This window comes from Danio aesculapii, chromosome 6 (assembly GCF_903798145.1).
Source record: "Danio aesculapii chromosome 6, fDanAes4.1, whole genome shotgun sequence".
NCBI classification, from domain to species: domain Eukaryota; kingdom Metazoa; phylum Chordata; class Actinopteri; order Cypriniformes; family Danionidae; genus Danio; species Danio aesculapii.
Window position 1 is genome coordinate 8,935,502 of NC_079440.1, and position 23,825 is coordinate 8,959,326.

Here is a 23,825-nt window from a genome sequence, read left to right on the forward strand (position 1 = left end):
CACCACAGCGGAATGAACCACCAACTTATCCAGCACATGTTTTACGCAGCGATAAATATAATCAGTAAGGGGGCAAACACTTTATCTTGGCACTGTGTATTCAGCAGTTTACACGTGTCTGTTGCCCAATTACAAACATACACATGTAACGTATAATTTGTGTAAAACCACACTGTTTTCACAGTTGTTTAGGTGTTTCCCAGTTACAGCTAATAAAGCTGATGTGTATTTGATTGCAAAAACTGTAATGGAGAGAACTTGGCCATGATTGAGATGAAAATAGCAGTGGTGCTGATGCTGAGGAGACATCGCATCATTAAAGACTGTAAAGCACATTAAGATGCTGTGTGGCATTATTCAGTCTGTATACTGGAGGGTTATGAATAACACACAGATTTCATAGACTTAAAACACATCACAGTTTGTAAAGAGACTATTATAAATGTATTTAAAACGGAAGATAATTGTGAAAATAAATGAATTGTATTCGTTCTGAATGGACATGTTTGCCTCAGCTACATTAAACTATGGAGATCTCTCTGGATAGAGGATGGATCAAAGCTGTTGTTTTGTAACTGCTGATGAAATAAGAAATGAACACATTATTAAATGTTTTTCTGTCTCTTGCTTTTGTTCTGACGACAAGTGTAAACTATTTCAGTGCTTATTGGAAATAGTTTGTCAGTTTGCCAAATAATAAAACTGATGTAAATTACTCATCCTTGTGTGTTTCCAAAGTTATAGACTTACGTTGATGTTCAAAACTAAAGGAGATGTTGATGTGTGTTTTTGTCTATATAATGAAAGCCAATGAGATTCACTGTAGTTTCTGGAAAACGGTCCAAGATCACCCTTTACTTGGTCTTTGTGTTTGTTGGGGTGTGTGAGAGAGTTTGAGTTTGACATGAGTTTTACATCCCCATTATGAGGGATGTAAACAAAAAAAAAAAATGGTCCCAACATATTTCCTTTTTACATTTTTCAATTTCTAGAGCTTCAGAGAATCCAAAAAGAGCCACATATTGATAAATAATGTCATGGCAGCTGTTTTAACATTAAGCTATGATTGAATTGCCTCTTGCTACAGTTATGAAATAGTTTGATAACAAGCAGGAAATGTTCATGGGCCAATGACCACCACATTGAAATGATCTATAGGCTCAGACAGCTAAACCCTTTTTTTTTTCTTTCTGGATTTTAGACAAATTTTTGACCCTGGATGAAACCATAAATGATAAAATACAAAACAAAATGCACCTGTACAAATTAAATAGGCTACAATGATCTGTAAAACTTAACATTAGAGCCAAAAATGGTTTAAAAATTTGGTTTTAATTATTTATTTAATACAACATAATATGATATGATGTAATATAACTAATAATATAATATAATATAATATAATATAATATAATATAACAATTCAACATAACTGATAATAATCAGTAATAAAATGCGTTGCTATTTAGCAAACAACTGTTACTACTCACAACAACCCGTCAAAACATTGTTTTGCTCTTTGCCTGAAAATATGTGAAGCATTTAACCTCACAGGTGTTTACGCAGAACTCTTTTGCATCAAACGCTGCAATATTGGAAACCTACGCAAGCACGCACAGAAATTCATCCCTGCGGAGGAACGTTCTCGTGACGCCAGACGGAGGCGGCCAATCGCGGCGCTCGGAGTGTTGTAGTAACACGTCACTCTTGAGAGCTCCAGGAACCGGCCGGGGGCGAATCCTGCTCGACGAAGTCATTTTCACTTTTCAATGCTGCTGTGAGCGCGATTATTATATATTATTTATTACAGTCTGGATCAAAAGCCTCATCGATTAAGAAGGTACGTCTATTGCATTGTTTTGGGGAAAAACTGGGGCTGCGCTACGTTATCTTGAAACCGAAAACCCAGGATTAGGTCAGCGGAAGTCAGGGATGCTAGTGTGTGTTAACGGGTTATTCGGTGTTTAGAGATGTATTTTAATACACACGTTCAAGATATTCTTTATATTTATTTACATTAGTGTTTTACATTTGTCTTACCTTCTGTTTCCATTTGAATGTGGTGTACTAAAGATGTGAAGGCATGTAGCGCGAGCTTGAACACTAAAATATAGAAATACGCGTGACGTCATGGATGTGTTTTATGTTGGCAAAAAATATAGTTAAAATATGATACTAGTGTTTTAATATCCATATACCGCATATGAAATCATCATTCCGTTGTTTTTAACCGAACGTCCTGACCAGTTTTATGTATAACGTTACTCTACACTGTAAAAAGTGATTAAAGTTAGTTACTTAAATCGAGTAAACCATTTGCCTTAAATGTAAAAAGTTGACTTTACAAAAATAATGTAAGTAATCCCAATGTAACTTAAAACTGTTAAGTCGACTTAATTTTTATAATTATGCTAATTGTACTCTCTTTTTAAAAGTAAATCCCTTTTTACAGTGTCAGACAATTTTAGCATATCTGTTTTCAAATAATTACTGTAATTATCACAATATTACATATTTGGTGCGTCATTACGTTATTAAAATCTACACTTATAGTCTGTATTGAATTTAGACACACTGGAGTCTGGAAGAGCAGATTTATTTTACTGTCATTTTGCTAGATACAGAAAAGCTAGAGTAAAATAATATAATAAAGGTGTATTGGGAAAAAATGATTAGTTTACTTTTAATTTAAAAAAAAGTGAATACAATTAGCATAATTATAAAAATTCTGTCAACTTGACAGTTCCAAGTTACATTGGGTTTACTTACATTATTATTGTAAAGTCAGCTTTTTACATTTAAGGCAATTGGTTTACTCGCTTTAACTAACTTTATTCACTTTTTACAGTGTAGAGTAACGTTATACATATAAACTGGTCAGGACGTTCGGTTAAAAACAACGGAATGATGATTTCATATGCGGTATATGGATATTAAAAGACTATTATTATATTTTTAGCTATATTTTTTGCCAAATTTGCCACAGGTCAAAAAAAGAACGAATGTGCGAATATAAAACCAACTTTACCCAAATTGAGGCCATGTCTGTCTGGAAAATCTGTCATTGTGTAACTAATCAGTCAATACTATCATTCAGTGTTTAGGACAGACATTTCCAGGGATCCCTCAGGGTTATCAGAGGCTAAAGTCTCTTTTAATTCTTTGAAGTGATTTGTGTTAGTCAGCAAACCGTGTGACTTGGGTACATTAGGACAGGTGTGTCTGTGTCCCAACATAGTAGCTAAAAAAATAGCATGTGATTTTGCTTCTTGTTTACGCATAGCTCTCATCAGCAAGTGCTAATTGACGTTTTTGGGCTTGGTGCCCACTCTTGTCCAGTGTCTTTGTTCCAATACGTGAAAGGGAATTCCTTCTGTCAGAACATATATCATAAAAAAATGCATTTCCGTTTACATTGCTCATATGGGCGAAATTGTACTTGTCACACAAGTATTTGGCTTTGATTTCAGGCTCTGCCATCCTACCTCTCCAGTTTTGGAGAAACAACCCATTAGGTGTGGTTTGGGGTTAAAAAGACTTTGCTGCTCTCTGTTTACTCATTTCTCTTTCTGGTCGTTTCGCAGTCGTTCGCACTGTCATGGCGACCTACCAAGAGTTCATCCAACAGAATGAAGATCGAGACGGGATACGCTGCAGTTGGAACCTCTGGCCTTCCAGCCGACTGGAGGCCACACGGCTAGTGGTTCCTGTTTCGTGCCTTTACACCCCTCTGAAAGAGAGACCTGACCTGCCGCCGGTCCAGTATGAGCCGGTGTTGTGCAGCCGGGCAAACTGCAAAGCTGTACTCAACCCACTTTGGTAAGTGCTGAATCACTTTTTCAAGCAGCGTTGGGTTCTGTTTGTTTGTGCAGAGAGTAGTCAGTATAGGTAAATAATAGCGTTGTGACATTAGATTATGATATCTTGGGGTCTTCAGACTTTCAGCAGTTGAAAATTAAACCACACTGATATGAACTAAACTAAAATTCAACTCTGAAAACTGGACTGACACTGTTTTAGTTTACTAGAACTTCTATGTTAAGCTGCTTTGACACAATCTACATTGTAGAAGCGCTATAGAAATAAAGATGAATTGAATTGATTCCAGCGTTCTGTTTTGAGGGTTTAAAGTGAACCAGATTTTGCTTGGATTGGTTGTATTTTGGTGTAAAATAGTTCCAGTGTATATTTGGTCCACAGATATACTAGTTGGATTGTTCTAGAGTTTTTTTTTAGCCTGTTAAGAAATATTTACCCACATAAATTGTGTATGGTGATCGTATCAGTTTACTGAACTTTTAACTGCTGTGAATTATGAAAAGAATCAGTTGTCTTCCTTGTGCTAAATAAAGACTTGGTGACAGACAAGATTTGCATCTTTAACACTTAAATTTCCTTTTTGTAGTCAAGTGGACTTCAGAGCTAAGATTTGGGCCTGCAACTTCTGCTTCCAAAGGAACTCTGTGAGTGTGCTTTACTGAATACACTCATTTTCATTCATTGTTTACTACTATTATAAGCAGGCATGGGCCGGTATAAGTTTCTGACAGTTAGACATGGGACGATAACCATTTTTAAGGTATACCGTGGTTTGAAAAAAGTCAAGGTTTTAAAACTGTCTCTTTTCTGCTATACCGTTCCTTAGGTATGTGTAAGATTTTTTTATTCAAATTTATTTATAGTAGCAATCTATACAGTACAATGATTTCACTTAAGAGAGTGTACATTTCCCATTGCTTCACATTTTTCTTATTTACAAACTATAAAATAACAGAACGCAATACAAAACAAAAGTTTCATAAAATAAAATATATGGAAATAACAGTAACAATAAAATAGTAAATTAAATAATATCAATAACTAAATATAAATGGGTCAGAGAGGGTTGAATACTTATTCACTCAGCTTTAGTTTAGTTTAAATAGAGGATTAAGAGGGGTAATGCAGTGGGTCATAAGGTGAAAAATTATATGTAAGATTTTATATATATATATATATATATATATATATTTGTTGTTATTATTATAATTTTTTTTAATAATAGAAAATATATAGAGATTTTTTTGTCTTTTTATTTATTTATTTTTTAGGACAACAATATATCAAGCAGAAAAGATATCCAAAGATGCCGTTTTAAATTGTAAAGAAATCTGTGATTTTGAAACTAATCAGTTTCTAACTAGTCAGTTATTTATTTGAATTATCGCCCGATGTTTACTACTCCAAAATATTATACATTTTTCTCAAAATAAAATACAGTGTGTTCAAAGGGGGGAAAACGTTTCTGCTTTTTACCCAGACATTTAAAAAGAACTTATTTTAGAGCAGTAATCACAATACCATGAAACCGTGATATTTTTATCCAAGGTTATCATACCATCAAAATCTTATACCGGCCCATGCCTACTAACGGTATGATAACCTTGGATATAAATATCACGACTTCACTGTATTGTGATTACTGCTCTAAAATAAGTTATTTTCAAATGTCTGGGTAAAAACAACTACCTTTGTCCCCATTGAACACAATATAATTTATTTCAAGAAACATTTATAATATTTTGGAGCAGTAAACATGCCAGGCTCATTAATCAATATAATTTCTGCTGTTTTCATTAGTTTCAAAAACGCAAATTTCTTTACAACACATGAAAACCAAACCAAAAAAATCCCCAAACATATACCTTAGTAACGGGATAGCCAAAAATGTTAGTGGTTTTAATACCTTGACTTTTCCAAACCGCGGTAAACCTTGAAACCGGTTATCATCCCATGCCTAATCATAAGTAAATAATAACTATTATAAGTAAATAATAATCTGTTTCTTCTCAGTTTCCTCCATCATACGCAGGCATTTCAGAAGTGAATCAACCAGCAGAACTCATGCCTCAGTTCTCCACCATTGAGTACATAGTGCAGGTAAATTTACATTCACTCTTGTCTGTGTACTCTGTACTGTACATAGACATACAGGACTGTACAAACTTGTGCTCCTTTAGCTCACAGATAGCTACGTACAAAAGCCACGTTGTCATTTTTTGTGGCAGTACTATCTGTGTTTAGATAATGACTCATTACCAAGTAATTTAATATATTTAGTTATATTTTAATTGGAAAGTTATAAAGAACAGCCTGGGTTTGAAATCAAATTAATGTTTGTGACTTTTATTAAATTTGTTGCATAGTATCTAAGAAAAGTGATAGTTTCTTTTTTTTTGTTTGTTTTAAACTCAGATCCTAGCGTTTCAAACGATATATTAATATGACTTAAAATGACAGTATCTTATCTTTGGTAACACTTTTAAAATAATGGTTCATTAGTAGATATTAGTTTATGTATTTGTTGACATGAACAAACAGTCAGTAATATATGTATTACAGTAGCTACATGGTGGCTCAGTGAGTAGCATTGTCGCGTCACAGCAAGAAGGCTGGTAAAGTTGTCAGTTCATTCTGCTGTGGTGACCCCTGATGAATAAAAGGACTAAGCCGAAGGAAAGTGAATGTATTACAGTATTGATTGATCTTCAGTTAACGTCATTTAAGTTAAATAATGTTAATTTGTATTAGTTCATGTTAACTCATGTTGAATTTGCATTAATTAATGTTAACAAGCACCACTTTGGATTTTAATGATGCATTAGTAAACATTGAACTATGATAAATAAATGCTTTACAAGATTATTCACATTTAATGTTATTAACCTTGCTGTCGGGTTCGGGTCAAATCTGACCAATTTACAACTTAAAACACTCATAAATATTGTGTTTTGAATCTAATTGCCTCAAGGCCTTATGATATTCTCTACACTATGCACTTGAACATTCAAGTGATGATCTCCTCCTTCATTGATTTTTGAAAGTTTTAATCAACCTTGTTACGCTTGTGATGCTCCCGGTCAAAAGTGACCGCCATAGGAAATTACTTGGTATCCAGACTATATTTACCCATCAGACCGTACAAATTCATACCAATCTCTGGGTCTAGCAGGAGCAGTTTTAGCTTAGCTTAGCATCAATTATTTTATTGGATTAGACCATTAGCATCTCGCTCAAAAAAGCCAAAGTATAACTAGTGCTAGTGCTGTGTCCTTAATCACCGTCTTTACCCTCATTCACTATTGCCTACATTAGTACACTAATATAGTGCAGTTGAAGGACTGAATGAAAATTCGAGCACTCAGTACACAGGAAATGATAGTGTTTGTTTGTGCTTTGCTGGTTGATTAATCATATTCAAATGGATTACAATGTAAATTTCTTTGGTCAGACCCTGTGATAGTTATTTTAGCGAGCTTTCTATTGGTAACGAAACAAAGTATTTTGATATTTGTCATCGATTGTTCATTTTGTAATACATTTTCAGTGCCTATTTGAATTTTCAATGCAGTTATTTTATGTCTAATTCTATAAAATCACGTTAAACACTACTTTAAGACACTTCACAGCTAAAGAATGTTAAATTAAAATTGGTGGAGAAAAATGTTTAAAAATAATTTAAGAGCAGTTAAAACTGACAGATCAATTTTGACCAGGAACACTAAAGTAAGGGGTGAGATGTGAACATGACACGAGGGTTAAACACATTAAGTAATGGGGCATCATTCTAAAAGTTTTGCCTAATCTTTTATTTTAAGTAACCTGATGCATTTCTCTTCAGCGTGGACCACCAACCCCTCTCATCTTCCTGTACGTGGTGGACACATGTCTGGAGGAGGAAGATCTCCAGGCTCTGAAGGAATCGCTGCAGATGTCTCTGAGTCTCCTGCCACCCAATGCCCTTGTGGGTCTCATCACATTCGGCCGCATGATTCAGGTCCACGAGCTCAACTGCGAAGGCATCGCCAAGAGCTACGTCTTCCGTGGCACAAAGGAGCTCGCACCCAAACAAGTACAGGTCAGCAGCCTTTCTATGAGCTTGAATTATTGTTCATTCATTTTTCAGGTTTTTCCCGTCTCAGGTGGTATTCCAATCATAGTTGAAATAAACACATTTTTCATTATTCTTGTAATCTTATCAAGTAAAGCATTATCTTGTTTTTCAAAAAGGCTAACATTATGTGTAATTAAATTCATGACCAGTGCTTGAGCATCACTTGGGGTCTGTCAGTAGCTGCATATTTGTCAGTGTAACGGTGGTCATACACACAAAAAATAAAATATGTACACCTGCACAAGTAACCCAACAGTATTATATGTCTTGACATAAAAAAAAAAATTATTAAATACTACTCCGATGAATTTCGAATGCAGGTCAGCGGCGTCGTAACGCAATGTGCTGACCACTGAACCCTGAGGGTGCTGCGTTTTGTGTATCTTCCTCTAACTCAGTCAACCTCGTACAAAAATTAAATAAATATTTATTTATATATATATATATATATATATATATATATATATATATATATATATATATATATATATATATATATATATATATATATATATATATATATAGACATAGACATAGACAAGTGTTAAATAAGATTTCGGGTGCCAGATAAGTTTATAACTTGCGAAAAATACATCTCAATTAAATAATTAATAACCCATGATAGCGAAAACAAAACTTATACAAAACCATCTGTTACATATAAAGGAGTCATATAGAAACGTACAAAAAAGAGAACAAGTATAAAAAAAAATTTAATGAACTAATTTAAATGGCAAGTTCAACTACAAGCAAAAATAAAGTCAATATCCCACAATCATTAAAGAAATCCTTACATTAATTTAAATAATACAAAAAAAAATTCCCCTCAAAAAACAACAACAAATAAACCAAGAAACAAACAAACAAACAAAAATTCAATTTTATCAAATATAAAAAAATGAAAATAAGTGTAAGTTGGGTGATGAACGCATGTATGTGCGTGTATGCGTGAAACTGACCCAAGCGACTTGCAGTACGGTGGTTTGAAGAGGTAACATGTCAGCAGTTTAATGGCAGGTGACTTGGCGATACGGACGGTGAGAAGTGACAGATAGACAGCATTTTTCAGAGTTTTCCTCACACACCGACACTGGTAACTATGCAGCACGGCGATATGAAAGGACTGGTACACGTCAGTAATTACCAGGTAACTTGCAGTACGGTGGCTATACCTCCATCTCTTCCTCAGTTTCCCCAGACAAACGCCCAGGCAGAGCCACACCCGCAACTTGGTGACGCTAACACCACTTCTCACACTGGAGGTCAGACCCTCCATCAAAAAAAAAAACCTCTTTTAAATAATTTCACCTTATAATTAGTCCTCGCATCCAATGGTGATGAACTTATTTGTAGAAGGAAGTGACGAAGAAAGTAAACACAAAGAGGGGCAGTACAGCAAGTTTCTGTATTGTGACATCAGAAAGAATAATACCCTATTATTATAATAATGATATAAAATAAATACTCTATGGAGGAAAAAACCCAAGTGGATGGATAAAGTCTGACTTTCCGGTGAAATTCATCAGATGCGTGATCTGTTTGCAGGAGATGCTGGGACTGATGAAACCAGCCACCTCTGGACAACAAGGCAAACCACTGGCACCTCATGACGCTGCTGCTGCTTGCAGGTATGAGATGTTTGCCATCTTTTTAAGTGAACATAATCTTCTACAACAAGTCTCAAGAAAATGATACACGATTACATTATTTATTTGTTTATTTTTACCCGTTTTAGATTTCTGCAGCCTGTGCAAGCAGTGGATATGAACCTGACCGACCTTCTAGGGGAGCTGCTGAGAGACCCCTGGCCTGTTCCTCAAGGGAAGAGACCTCTCCGTTCCACAGGCAACGCCCTTTCCATTGCTATCGGACTATTGGAGGTATAAAAAATAAGCCTCTTGTTAAGTTATAGTTCATCTTGTATGGCAGAATAATATCTGTTTTTGATCAAAGAGAAAATGCAAAAAGGAGGATATAAGGGTTAAGTTTAAAAGGATGGATCACCCAGAAATGAAAATGTTGTCACTATTCAAGTGATTAGAAATGTTTATAGGCAACGGCAGATTTTTGAAGAAAGCTGAAAACCGGTAACCATTGACTTCCATAGTAAGAAAAACAAATACTATGGAAGGCAATGGTTACAGGTTTTCAGCTTTCTTCAAAATATCTTCTTTTGTGTTTAATAGAAGATTGAAACTTCTAAAGATTTGAAATAAGTAAAGGATGAGTAAATGATGACAGAATTGAATTTTTGGGGTGAACTGTCCCTTTAAGAAGCACAACAGTTTTATGCGATATATATTCTGAAATGCATTTATTGCTCATCTTCCCTCAAACAACATTCCGCACACTGTGGGAGAAATCTCCTGCAGGGTTTTTTTTTGTAGTTTTTGCTTTCATTATAACTTTGGTCTAGTTGTGAGTTTGTATTGGCGACGTGTCAGCAACACTGACTGTGAGATTCAAAGTCCACTTCAGCTGTCATATCATATCAGAACAGTTGTACTAGTTCTAAACTCACTCGTTATTCTTACATAACCCTGGAGATAAAGGTCAGACTACTTTCTGCACTCAGCTCTGTTTGTTTGATAATAAGTCTAGCGTCTCTGATTATACTTAACCATGCATTAATTCCTTTTGAAAGATGCTAAAAAGTTAATAATATACGGGGCATTTTCTGTATAGTTCTTTAAATCGAACCACAAAGATTCCACTTATCCATTTTTAAAATATTGGATACAAGTTTGCATTTGATTCATTCTCTATCTGTTTTTCTTCTACTAGGGTACTTTCCCTAACACTGGAGCCCGTGTGATGCTGTTCACTGGTGGTCCCCCAGCACAGGGACCTGGCATGGTGGTGGGAGATGAGCTGAAGACCCCCATCCGCTCCTGGCATGACATTCAGAAAGACAACGCACGGCATCTGAAGAAGGCCACTAAGGTGATTATAATTCTATTTAAATGGTCTGATGATATGTTTATGGTTTTGCTAAATAAAACTTCTTCTTGATCTCTATATAGTATTACGAAGCCCTAGCCAATCGTGCAGCAGTAAACGGACACAGTGTTGACATTTATGCCTGTGCGCTGGATCAGACGGGACTTCTAGAGATGAAATGTCTATCTAACCTCACAGGGTGAGTTGATTTTTTTATTTTTTTTATTTAATGACACCACGTTCTATTAAATGTACTGTAAAGCCAAAACTGTTTCCTATTTTATTTTTAGGGGCCACATTGTCATGGGCGATTCTTTCAACACCTCTCTGTTTAAGCAGACCTTTCAGAGAGTCTTCAACAAAGACTACAATGGAGAGTTTCGCATGGCTTTTGGTGCTACTTTGGAAGTGAAGGTAACACAGTTGAACTTAAACTGTTATCTTAAACTTTGGGTCTGTGATTTTTGTCAAATAAATTAATACTTGTATTGAACTAAGATGTAGTAAATTGATCAAAAATGACAAAGACATTGTTAATGTTAATTAAATTCTATTTACAATAAATGCTTTTCTTTTGTATTTGCTGTTCATCAGAGAATCTTTAAAAAAAAATCTAAATTTTGCAATAATATTGAGCAGCTGTTTTCATCTTTGAAAATAAGATATTTTTTCAAGCATTTTAGTGTTAAGCAGATTAGCCTATTACAATAGATTCTGAAGGATCTTGTGACACTAAAAACTAGAGAAATTATGCTGATAATTCTGTTTAAATAAATGATATTATATAATAAAAATATTATGTACAATATTTATTTGTAATTTACTTATTTTAATAATATTTATTTTGTTTATACTAAATATTTTTTATTCATTATATTTATTTTATTTATTTATAATAAATAAAAATGTTTAATATATAAACAAAAAAAATTAAAATAAGTAAATATTACAAATAAATATATATATTATAATTTTTATTATTATCAATATAAAATATATTAAATTAAAAGAATAAAATTAAATATATATTATTATTATTATTATTATTAATTAAATATCAATACATTTTAATAATATAAAATATATTGATAATTAAGAATGAACAAAAATAAATAAATATTAAATAAAACATATATATATATTTAATAATATTTATTTATTTTTATTTGTTATTAATTATCAAAATATTTTATATTATTAAAATGTATTGATAATTAGCAAAAATGTTATATATATATATATATATATATATATATATATATATATATATATATATATATATATATATATATATATATATATATATATATATATATATATATATATATATATATATATATAATATTTATTATTATTAATCAATCAATCATAATATATTTTATATTATTACAGTATACTATATTAAAAATGTAACTATATTTAAATGTTATATTCTTAATATTCCTGATTTTATTGTATTTTTAATTCTGTTAATTACGCCTGAGCATAAGAGACTTGTTTTCCGAGACGCAAAGTAGCAAAAATTACAATCATGTTGACTTCTAATCAAGTTTCCTTGTTTATTAAATCCCTAAAACCTGTTTTTCTTATCAGACTTCAAGAGAATTGAAAGTATCTGGTGCGATCGGGCCATGTGTGTCACTGAACACCAAAGGACCCTGCGTTTCAGACAATGTAAGTCACAAACAAGCGTTTCTCGTTTCATCCCAGCCTACACTAATTTGTGATGAATTTCAGTAATGTGCACAGTACACGCAAATAAGAATGTGTAATATTTTGCAGGAAATGGGCGTTGGAGGAACATGCCAATGGAAGATCTGTAGTCTCTCACCTGCCACCACCCTGGCCATGTACTTTGAAGTTGTAAATCAGGTATGTTGTGACAATTATCTGTACAGTACGCACGGTATTAGGGTGTGAGCGCTTATATTTACACCGATATTAAAATACCACCCCGCTGTGTTGTTTTGTAGCACAACGCCCCTGTTCCTCAGGGGGGAAGAGGAGTTGTTCAGTTTGTTACGCAGTATCAGCACTCAAACACACAGCGGCGGATCCGAGTCACCACTATTGCCAGGAAGTAAGTCTTTTGGTTTCAGCACATGCATGATATTCTTATCAGCTGATATCACACTCAATGACTTGCTTGTTTCTTTTCATTCATAAAATTGATGACAACACCTTTTTATATGGAACAAAAGACCTCAGAGTTATCTAAAATCAATATATCTCATGTTTCCATGAGCTATTTGTGTTTGCAGTAGACTAAAATAGATTTTGCTGCGTAAATATGGGTATAGCTCGTATGCTGGAGTGTGTGTGTGCGTCAATGGATCTTGACAAACTGGTTTCTTTTGTCACACCTAGTTGGGCTGACGCACAGTCGCAGATCCAGCACATCGAGTCGTCGTTTGATCAGGAGGCTTCAGCCGTTCTCATGGCCCGGCTCGGAATTTTCAGGGCGGAGTCAGAGGAGGGGCCTGATGTTCTCCGCTGGCTGGATCGACAGCTTATTCGCTTGGTGAGTTTTGACGGAAGTAATCAGGCTTAATGTCTTTATACGTACAGTTGAAGTCTGAATTATTAGTCCTTCTGAATTATTAGCCCTCCTGTATATTATTTTTCTCCATTTTCTGTTTAACGGAGAGATTTTTTTCAACACATTTTTAAACATAATAGTTTTAATAACTGATTTCTTTTATCTTTGCTGTGATGACAGTACATATTATTTTACTAGATATGTTTCAAGATGGTAGTATTCAGCTTAAAGTGACATTTAAAGGGTTAATTAGGCAAGTTATGGTAAATAATTAGGGCCATGATTGTAATGATGAATAGACAAGTTGCTTCATTCCGTGTTTGTTGGTTTGATTTCAGTGTCAGAAGTTTGGCCAGTTCAATAAAGATGATCCAAACTCCTTCAGACTCTCCGAATCGCTCTCGCTTTACCCACAGGTAAAAGGATAATTTAGTTTGAACTATATTTGTTTACATGATTTAATTCAGTGTATTTATTTGGCCACTATGTTTTCAAAGTCAGTCCTACATGATTGTGTGTTTAGAGCAGTTAATAATCTGCTTTATTAATCGATATGAATTATCCGCTCTTTCAACAAGCACTGTGATTGATTTAACTCCCTGTATTTTTGAATGAGCAGCTAGAAGTAGTATAGAATGTATGTTTCATATAAAGAGTGTATTTAACACATTCAGCAAGACTTTGTAGGATATACTAGTATGAGAAAAAATAAATGTTTATTGCTAACATTATTATCACCTTATTATTAAAATCCTGTATTAACTGACAACATATTTGTATTCATTAACGTGTAGATATGACCATGGACCACAAAAACTGGTCATAAGTGTCTTTTTAATTGAGTTTTGTAAGATTCCATTACTTTATACTTTATTTGGATTTGACTATATTTGGCCGAGATTACTATTTACTATTTGAAAAACAAATCTAAAAACTGAGAAAATGACATAATAATTGCTTATATTAATTAAGTCTTGATTCTGTACAGTAGGACATTTACAGTATATCTTCATGGAACATGATCTTCACTTGATATTGTAATGAATTTTGCCATGAAAGAAAAATCTGTCATTTTCACCTATACAATCAATGTATTTTTTGCTATGGCAAAAATATGCTCTTGTAAAATAAGTTACTGATTTTGTGGTCCAGAATAGGGCTGCACAATATATCGTTTAAGCAGCAATATCACAATGTGTGCATCCACAATAGTCACAAAGCAAAGATATCCAACGTTGAGTCTGAATTATAGTTAACCAGGAGATACAGAATTGTATTTAATCACTGTTTTATAGGGAATTTATATCGTTTATGCATTATCATCTTTTTTTTTTAGTCCAAATATCTACATTTCAAAGCAAAAAGAGTTTACTTGGCAGATAATTTGCTTGTTTTAATGATAAACTCTTAATTTTTGCTTATTTCTTTTGACGGTGAAAACGAAACGATATTTTTACTTGCTTTTTTGGATATTTGGACTAGAAACCAGATAAAACAAAGTAAGAAAATCATTTTTTCCATTATGATTATTTAATTTCTGTACCTAAATACTGCTAGATTCCCTAGAAAACCATAAAATAGTGCTGTTTACTATTTACACACTGTTTGTGAAACTGTATATTGCAAAATTTATTGCCGAAAATAAAATATCGCAATATCAGATTTATCCAATATGATGCAGCCCTATTCCAGAATCACATGTATTAATACATAAACAACTTTCCATTGAATAAAACATGTCTTGTGTATTTATATGTGCGTGTTTTTAAATAAGTACTTTATTTAAAATTTCTGTCTTCACGTATCTTGTTGGAGAATATCACATTTCTAATATTGAATTGTTTTCATTTTCTTGATTAGTTTATGTTCCACTTGAGGAGATCCCCGTTCCTGCAGGTGTTCAATAACAGCCCGGACGAGTCGTCCTATTACAGACATCATTTTGTGCGTCAGGATCTGACACAGTCGCTCATCATGATACAGCCCATCCTTTACTCCTACTCTTTCTACGGCCCTCCAGAGGTGATTTTTCAAAAATGAGCAATTCCATGTAAATGTCAAAAAAAAAAAAAGGTTTTCACTCAAAAAAATTGTTTTAAGTTGGTCGTATAGGCTTGTATTTTACAATACTGTACAAATATGTACCCAAAAATGTCTCTGTCAACATCTTCAGACAATTTGATTTGATTCACCAATGTCATACACGTGGCAATTTCACATCTCTCACAATCATAATAAAGAGATGTCATATTGTATTTTTCATAATGAAGTTTTTTTTTTTTTCTCACGAATGCAAAAGTGTCAAATAATATCAAACTTAACTCTTCTGTTCTATAGAGAGACAACCCTTATCTTTTTGATTGCCATTGTTTCTTTTGGGTTGTGCAGTTTAATTGACAGAATTTCTACAAATCACGCTGTTTACTGTAAACTCAAATCCTTTTGCTTTTGGTCACATCCAGGGCGCATGTTTATTTCACTGATTTAAAATATAAAACATTGACAGATTAATATACATATTTAATCTTGTGGTTAGTTGTTTTGAAAATATATAATCAAATAATCAAATATAATCAAATGTTTCAGTATACTGTTAACATTATCCATCCTATGTAAATACAGTTTTCAAGCTTTTACTCCAAATGTCACATCCATAATGCTAGAAATGCTCAAATGAAATTTTATATACAGTCAAGCACAAAATTATTCACACGCCTGGAAAATTCTGATTTATAGTTGCTTAAATATTTTTAAATATGCTTGAAATATTTTTACATTACTTTCCATAATGATGCCTCTTGTACATCTTCTTATCTTTTGAGTGAAGCTTGTGTCATGTCTGGTCCAAAAAAACGTACTTAAGTAACTTCAGGTGAGAATTTGCCTGGGGTATGAATCATTTCAGTCTTGACTTTTATTTACTAGAGCAGTGGTGCTCAACCCTGTTCCTGGAGATCGACCTTCCTGCAAAGTTCAGGTCCAACCCTGATCAAACACACCTGAACCAATTAATTAGGACCTGAACAGCACTTGATAATGACTGGCAGGTGTGTTTGATATGGGTTGCAACTGAAATCTGTAGGAAGGTCGATCTCCAGGAACAGGGTTGGTCACGCCTGTACTAGAATGATAAATGCAATGTATTCATCCTTATATTTTGTTCTTTGCTTTTATAGCCTGTTCTTCTGGACAGCAGCAGCATTCTTCCTGATCGCATCCTCCTGATGGACACCTTCTTCCAGCTGGTGATTTACCATGGAGAGGTACTAATCCAAATGCTTATATAATATAAAAAAAATTGAGATGACAGGTTTTACAGGGTTAAACGATGTTTATCTGAGCCAAAGTCCCTTTAAGGCAAGTCATTTCACTTGCTGGCCATCTTTGAAATGCCTCTCGGGCATTCTGTTTTAAAGGGGAAACACCAAATGCTCAAAAATTGCTTGCCAAGCTTACGATTATATGTCATATTAGCTATCACCAATAAAATTAAACAACAACTCTCTTTAGTTTAATTTCTAAACGTTTGAATCACACAAAATCTCCAGAAACCCACATCTGGTCTGATCCCCTCTCCCTGAGAATCATCAGTCTACAGCCATCACTGATTGGCTCATGTATTTGAAGGCGGGGCTTCATTCGCCAAATTGACCGTTACACTTTTCCCCATTCAAAACTACACGAGTGACATGTCTTGAGTATTCTAAAGTCTTCATCAGAGCTCAGTTTAGTGATGGTGGTGTTCTCATCTCCTCAGACTATTGCTCAGTGGAGGAAGGCTGGATACCAGGAGATGGCCGAGTATGAGAACTTCAAGCAGCTTCTTCAGGCTCCTCTGGATGATGCTCAGGATATCCTGCAGACTCGCTTCCCCATGCCCAGATACATCGACACTGAGCACGGAGGCTCACAGGCGCGCTTCCTGCTCTCTAAAGTCAACCCCTCGCAGACACACAACAACCTCTACGCCTGGGGCCAGGTATACACCATTTTCTTTCATTTGGGATATTGAGGAATAAAGTATGGATGGAGATACTCTTAATCAATGCTTCCCAGCTCTGTTCCAGGAGGCACACCAACAGTACATATTTACTTTATCTTACACATTAACTTCAGGTTTTGGAGTCTCTTCCAACGTTCTGATGAGTTGATTCAAGTGTGTTAGATTAGGGAGAGGTTGAAAATGTGTACCGTTGGTGTGCTTTCAGGAACAGGGTTGGGAAACACTTCTATAAATAATATTATATTCTATGGAAACTCATTTACCTATATATCTGACTTTCGTTCTGTAATACCAGTCAGGCTGTCATCAAATTATTTAGTTAAATGTCCATCCAAAACTGACTCTACCTTGAACTGACAATTAAACATCCAGGGAATTGATTTCGATTCCAATTCTTAGTTCTCAAATTGATGGGCTTGATATTGAGAATTGATTGTTGAGATTCTTTATACCCAAACACTGTTAGTAGTAAATGGCTGAAAAGAAGCTCAGTTAAGCACACAACTTTTATTGAATGCCAGTGTTGGGTAAGTTACTTTAAGGAATAGATTACAAATTACTGATTACTACTGGAAATTTGTAATCTGAGTACATTGCTAATTACTTGATGTAAAAAGTAATCAGATTACTAATTATTTTACTTTGAAGTTACTTTTAAAACGTATAAAATATACCTATAATAATACAAAAAACTTGCAGTTTTCAACTGGGTGCGCCTGGGAAATGCGAGCGCGTGCAATATGTGCTCCCAATATTCGCACACGCAAAAGACGCGATATGTGAACGGCCACATAAGCAGCTACGCTTCTCTTCACATTCAGAAGATACCTTCACTCCCAATGCTGCACAAAAAAAATTCAGTTCAAGCTAAGTTGGTCCACCATGTTTTTGGGCGCCGGTGTCCTTTTAGTGACGAGTGTTATCGTAGAATTCTTTCTAGTTAAGTGCTTGAACAAGTTGCTGGTCGAGTTAAAAACAGTCGAAAGTTCTTTAGACTGCATTTTCACAGCAATTTTTTTGTTTTTCCGCTAAATGAAATGAAAGTAATGTCTGTATTTCCACTTGAAGAAGCAACCGCTCTCGACAGCAACCATTTCAGCTCGCGTTCTCCAGCAATTTAAAAGCGCATGCTCATGAACTGATGTTACAGCAGAAAACATGATTTAAAAGAATTATTTTTTTTCTTCCAAACACTATAATTGTAACGCAAGTAACGCAATTATATTGACTTTAGTGACTGTAATCAAATTTACACATTTTAAATGTAATTCATTACATTACTGTGTTCCTCAAATGTCATTAGAATACAGTTACCAACTCTTGAATACACACCACACTAATATTTGGTGTCTAGTACACTAACCATAGCTTTTCAACACCGAAGTAGGAGCCTGCCATTTGTCTGTCGATCACATGTGTGTGTGGATGTTTTATTATAACAACGGCTGGTTTTAAGCATCATTTCTGCATGGACAAAATGAAAATAAAAAGTAGTTTTAAATATATATATATATATATATATATATATATATATATATATATATATATATATATATATATATATATATATATATATATATATATATATATATATATGCAATCAATAAAACAAGTACTGCACCATTTGTATATCAATGTGTGGATTAAGTAAATAAACTTAATTTGTACCTAAACACTGTTAACTTAAACAAATGAAAAGTAATAGTCGGTAATACACATTAACATAGTCTATTAGCCAGCAGTTAGAAATTACACAATGGTGAACTGGGGATGTTGCCATTGGAATCAGTTCATTAAAATGACCTATCTGAATCTGTTTGCAAAAATGTAAACATTGGAAATGTGGAAAATCGCATCTAATTGTTATTAGCAAGTGACTTCTGATCATTATTAGCAACCGAGAGTCAAATAACTCTTTAAAAAGAAGATTTGATTCCCTTTAATGGAATTGATTCAGAAATTTGGAATTGACTCTCGATTCTTAATGACTCCAAATGGAGGAATTGATTCTTTTTGGAATCAACTCTCAGCCCTATAAGCATCCACCCATTTTCGAGTGTATTCACGGGGTCTTAGCTAAATTTTATGCCTTAAAGTCTTAAATCTACTGTAATATTGTGTTGTAGGTCTTACATCTTTTTTTAACAGTTTTAATTTTCCTTTGTTCATGTAGAGCTACCCAATCTGACCATTAACACTCATACAATCACCAGCAATCCCAATCCTTATCATTTAGCCCTGTATAAGTCTAAAATTTTATTCATAATGGTCTAAAAAATGTCTTGAGTCTTAAATTTAACCTGGTAAAACCCCGATTTACTTATCATTCAGAGCACAGGTGTCAAATCTAGTTCCTGAAAGGCCGCAGCTCTGCATAGTTTAGTTTCAACCCTATTTAAACGCACCTGATCAAACTGAGTCCTTCAGGCTTGTTTGAGACCTACAGGTAAGTGTTTTAAAGCAGGGTTGGTACTAAACTGTGCAGAGCTGCGGCCCTCCAGGAATTGGAATTGACACCTGTGATTTAGAGTTATAAAGCTACAGCGGTTTCCCCGGTTGAACAAACTTTTCCTAATTTATTTTCTTCCTCTTTATGGAACAATGCTTTTATTTGCAAATGATTTCTGCTGTGGTCTTCAAACAATGTCTGATCTCTAATATTTCTGAATCTTTCTTGTAGGAATCCGGAGCACCAATCCTCACAGACGATGTCAGTCTGCAAGTCTTCATGGACCATCTTAAGAAACTGGCTGTTTCGAGTTCAGCCTAAACGTTTGCTGACGAATTATGTACATTTAGAGTGTGTGAAGAAAAGGACAAAAAAGGATAAACTATTGACCCAATTTTCTGGAAAAAAAAACCACAACAAAATGCATCTCTGTGTTTATTTAAGAGGTCCTCCAGAGAAACGGTTGTTAGCTGTTTTCTAATTCTAATCGACTCAAGTAATTATGATTTATTTTGTCATGTTTGTTTGCTTATTTAATTAGGTTTCGTTTTCGTCTAACAGAAAGTGTTACTTGTCATGTTTAATAACGTCTGATTTCCCCTAAAGAGATGATCATTTCTGTCACCACTTTGCTCGTGCTGCTCTTCCCTAAGCATGTTTAGACTGAAATTCCTATAAGGCTTGTTTTTTGCAAGTTTCCTCTTCTCTGTTTGTCCCTTTTTTTTGTATTGCACAGATTGACAGTCTTCTAAACTGTACCTGTGATCTGCTCTTGTGCAGGGAGAAACAGTGTTTGAATGATATGCCTGTTCCTTCCGCATTGTAATTAAATGAATGTAGTATGTAAAGAATTTACATGTGACTTGTGACCCACATTCCAGTTTTATCTCGATCTACAATGAACTAATGCTATGCATAATATTTATAGAATCTCTTGTAGGTTTATTTCATTTCAAAAGCACCTTTAATGTGCAAACTTCTTTCGTTTTGATCTAAAATAAAATATATATTACAAATTCAATTCATGTTTATTTTATAGCACTTTTATAATGTAGATTGTGTCAAAGCAGCTTAGCATAGAACTTCTAGTAAATTGAAACTGTCGGTTCAGTTTTCAGAGTTGGTTCTGTTCAGTGTGGTTTCATTTTCACTGCTGAAAGTCCAAACACTGAAGAGCAAATCCATCGATGTGTATGCAGCTCAACGAGTCCCAAGCAAGCCAGTGGCGAGGAACAAACTTCACCAATTGATGAAAGTGAAGGAAAAGAAACCTTGGGAGAAACCAGGCTCAGTTTCATTTCTCCTCTGGCCAAACTTCTTGAGCTGCAGTCAAAGCGGCGGAGGCTGGAGAACGTTGGATGTCCATCGTGAAGAAGCTGCAGGTGTGAATCAACACGACTGAGGCAACTATTTATATGAAGGATGTATGTGTGGTAAATGAGATTATGAAAATGAAAAGCTACACTGTAATTTGTATTGATAAACTGTAAAGCTATTATTGTCATTTAACTTAATGACACTAGTAAGTTAATGATTTGTCTAATTTTTTATAAAAACATGAATTCGAAGGTATGTCTGTGAGTAGTTTTCTGTGTCTTCAATGAATTATATTTGAACATGTATCGGTCACCTATGTATGTCACTAACCTGACTGTCATTTCTACACATATCTGGATATGCGTCGTTACAATTACGTTTTAATCACGTTTGTTACGAGTAGGCCCTGTATAAAATGTAATAGACATCTTTTTAGATTTAAGGAATTAAAATAAGACGCAAAATGAGCAAACGTTTTCTTTACTGCTGAAACATCAATTTAATTGTGTCTTGCGCCCTTTAGTGGACATTTATAGCAATAGTTCGTCAAACTAAAAAAATCTAGTCATTTTAGAGTCTAAACTGTACATTATTTTAAGTATAATTATACTTATTTTCTCTGGAATGTATATAAATCTTTATGGAATTAATTATGTGCAAACAAACCGTCAAGTAATCACAAACATCTATGATTAGTTGCTCTTCAACCGCGCGGAGAAAAGTAACAGGCACCATGTGAGCTTTCGTTTATATACCGCTTCAGCCGGTGTCTTTACAAATTCATTCATTTTGGCTCAGTCCTTTTATTAATCTGGGGTCGCCACTGCGGATTTTTTTTCCCGACAATTTATCCAGCATATGTTTTACGCAGCGGGTGCCTTTCCAGCCGCAACCCACAAACACTCTTTCACACATACATTACGGCCGATTTATGTTATTCAATTCACCTAACGTTATGCCGCATGTCTATGGACTTGTGGGGGAATCAAGAGCACTCGGAGAAAACCCACGCGAACACGGGAAGAACATGCAAACTCCACACAGAAATACAAACTGGTCCAGCCGGGACTCGAATCAGCGACCTTCCATTTTATCTGAATAATTACACCCGTTAATATAATTTTATTTTAATTATTCGACGTAATTAATTATAAAACGACAGCAACAGTTAATAAAACAGTAGTAAGAATGAATCCTTCACTCCTGTTCTGACTGGTCATACTCTAACAAGGAAGTGACGACACGGAGGCATGCTTTAACATGGCGGCGTCCTTGAGAATATAGCTATATTTATGTTTATTTTGGTCAATGTAACCTGAAATTAAATTTTAAGGTTATATTGCAGATTGACGATGATGGATTATGTAAAATGGCACCGGCGCGCGTCAATGCTTTATGCTATTGGAATTTGGACCATGCTTGGTTATTGCTTTTACTCATTCAGAAAAAACCCTTACCTTCCAGGTGAAGTATAACCGTAGGGCAGCGTACATCATATGTGACTTGAGAAAATGTTTCAGTATAATTTTACAGTGTATCATTCATTACAGTTTAAAAATCAGAATTGAGCTTTATTACACACACGAGGAATTTGTTTTCATGACAGACGCTTCTAGAAGGGAAACAGCTGATGCCGGACGTTAACGATAATTATTTATATTATTTATTTAATTACCCATTAATCGTATTTTATTAACGTCTGCACTAAACCCAACCCATCACTGTAACTTAAAACAGTAATTATACCAATTGTTATTCATATTATTTATTAAATTACCGATTAAATAGTGTTTTATTAATGCCAAACCTTACAGTAGTGTAGTAAAAATAATAATTATTGTTCTACAGTGTCAGAAAAATGAGGCTATATTGATGTGAGCATCTGCAGGTGTATCCCTTGTAGACCAACAGAATTACAGTGACAGGACGAAAACACAAATAATAAAGTAATTAAAAAAAAAAAGTAAAATAGAAAATTAAAACATATAAACTGACAAATGTACATCTACGCTCACCGCTTATTAGGTACACCTTGCTAGTTCTGGGTTGGACCCCCTTATCCCTTCCGAACTGCCTAAGTCTTTCGTGGTATAGATTCAACAAGGTACTGGAAATATTCCTCAGAGATTTTGGTCTGTATTGACATGATAGCATCATGCAGTTGCTGCAGATTTGTCGGCTGCACATTTATGATGCGAATCTCCTGTTCCACCATATCCCAAAGGTGCTCTATTGGATTGAGACCCTACCATCCGAATGTCTCAGCAGAAATCAAGACTCATCAGACCAGGCAACGTTTTTCCAATCTACTATTGTCTGATTTTGGTGAGCCTGTGCCAATTGTAGCCTCAGTTTCCTGTTCTTAGCTGACAGGATTGGCACCCCGTGTGGTCTTCTGCTACTGTATCACATTCGCCTCAAGGTTGGACGTGTTGTGAGTTCAGAGATGCTCTTCTGCAGATCTCGGTTGTAACGAGTGGTTATTTGAGTTACTGTTGCCTTTTTATCAGCTAGAGCCAGTCTGGCCATTCTCCTCTGGTGCAACAAGGCATTTGCGCCCACAGAACTGCCATTCACTGGATATTTTCTCTTTTTCAGACCATTCTCTGTAAACCCTAGAGATGGCTGTGCATGACAATCCCAG

General features: G+C 34.6%; 1 protein-coding gene across 1 annotated transcript; it reads left to right on the forward strand.

The window, feature by feature from the left end:
* Positions 1-1,707: 1,707 nt before the first annotated feature.
* sec23b (SEC23 homolog B, coat complex II component) lies at positions 1,708-20,885 on the forward strand. The gene is made up of 19 exons (XM_056459428.1): positions 1,708-1,840; positions 3,585-3,819; positions 4,406-4,463; positions 5,833-5,919; positions 7,661-7,897; positions 9,479-9,561; positions 9,669-9,813; positions 10,718-10,876; positions 10,957-11,072; positions 11,164-11,287; positions 12,467-12,547; positions 12,656-12,745; positions 12,847-12,953; positions 13,241-13,394; positions 13,751-13,828; positions 15,273-15,434; positions 16,589-16,675; positions 17,170-17,391; positions 20,096-20,885. Exons 2-19 carry the CDS (start codon positions 3,599-3,601, stop codon positions 20,183-20,185), a joined length of 2,301 nt encoding a protein of 766 aa, XP_056315403.1. The 5' UTR covers positions 1,708-1,840; positions 3,585-3,598; the 3' UTR covers positions 20,186-20,885.
* The last annotated feature ends 2,940 nt before the right edge of the window (positions 20,886-23,825 follow it).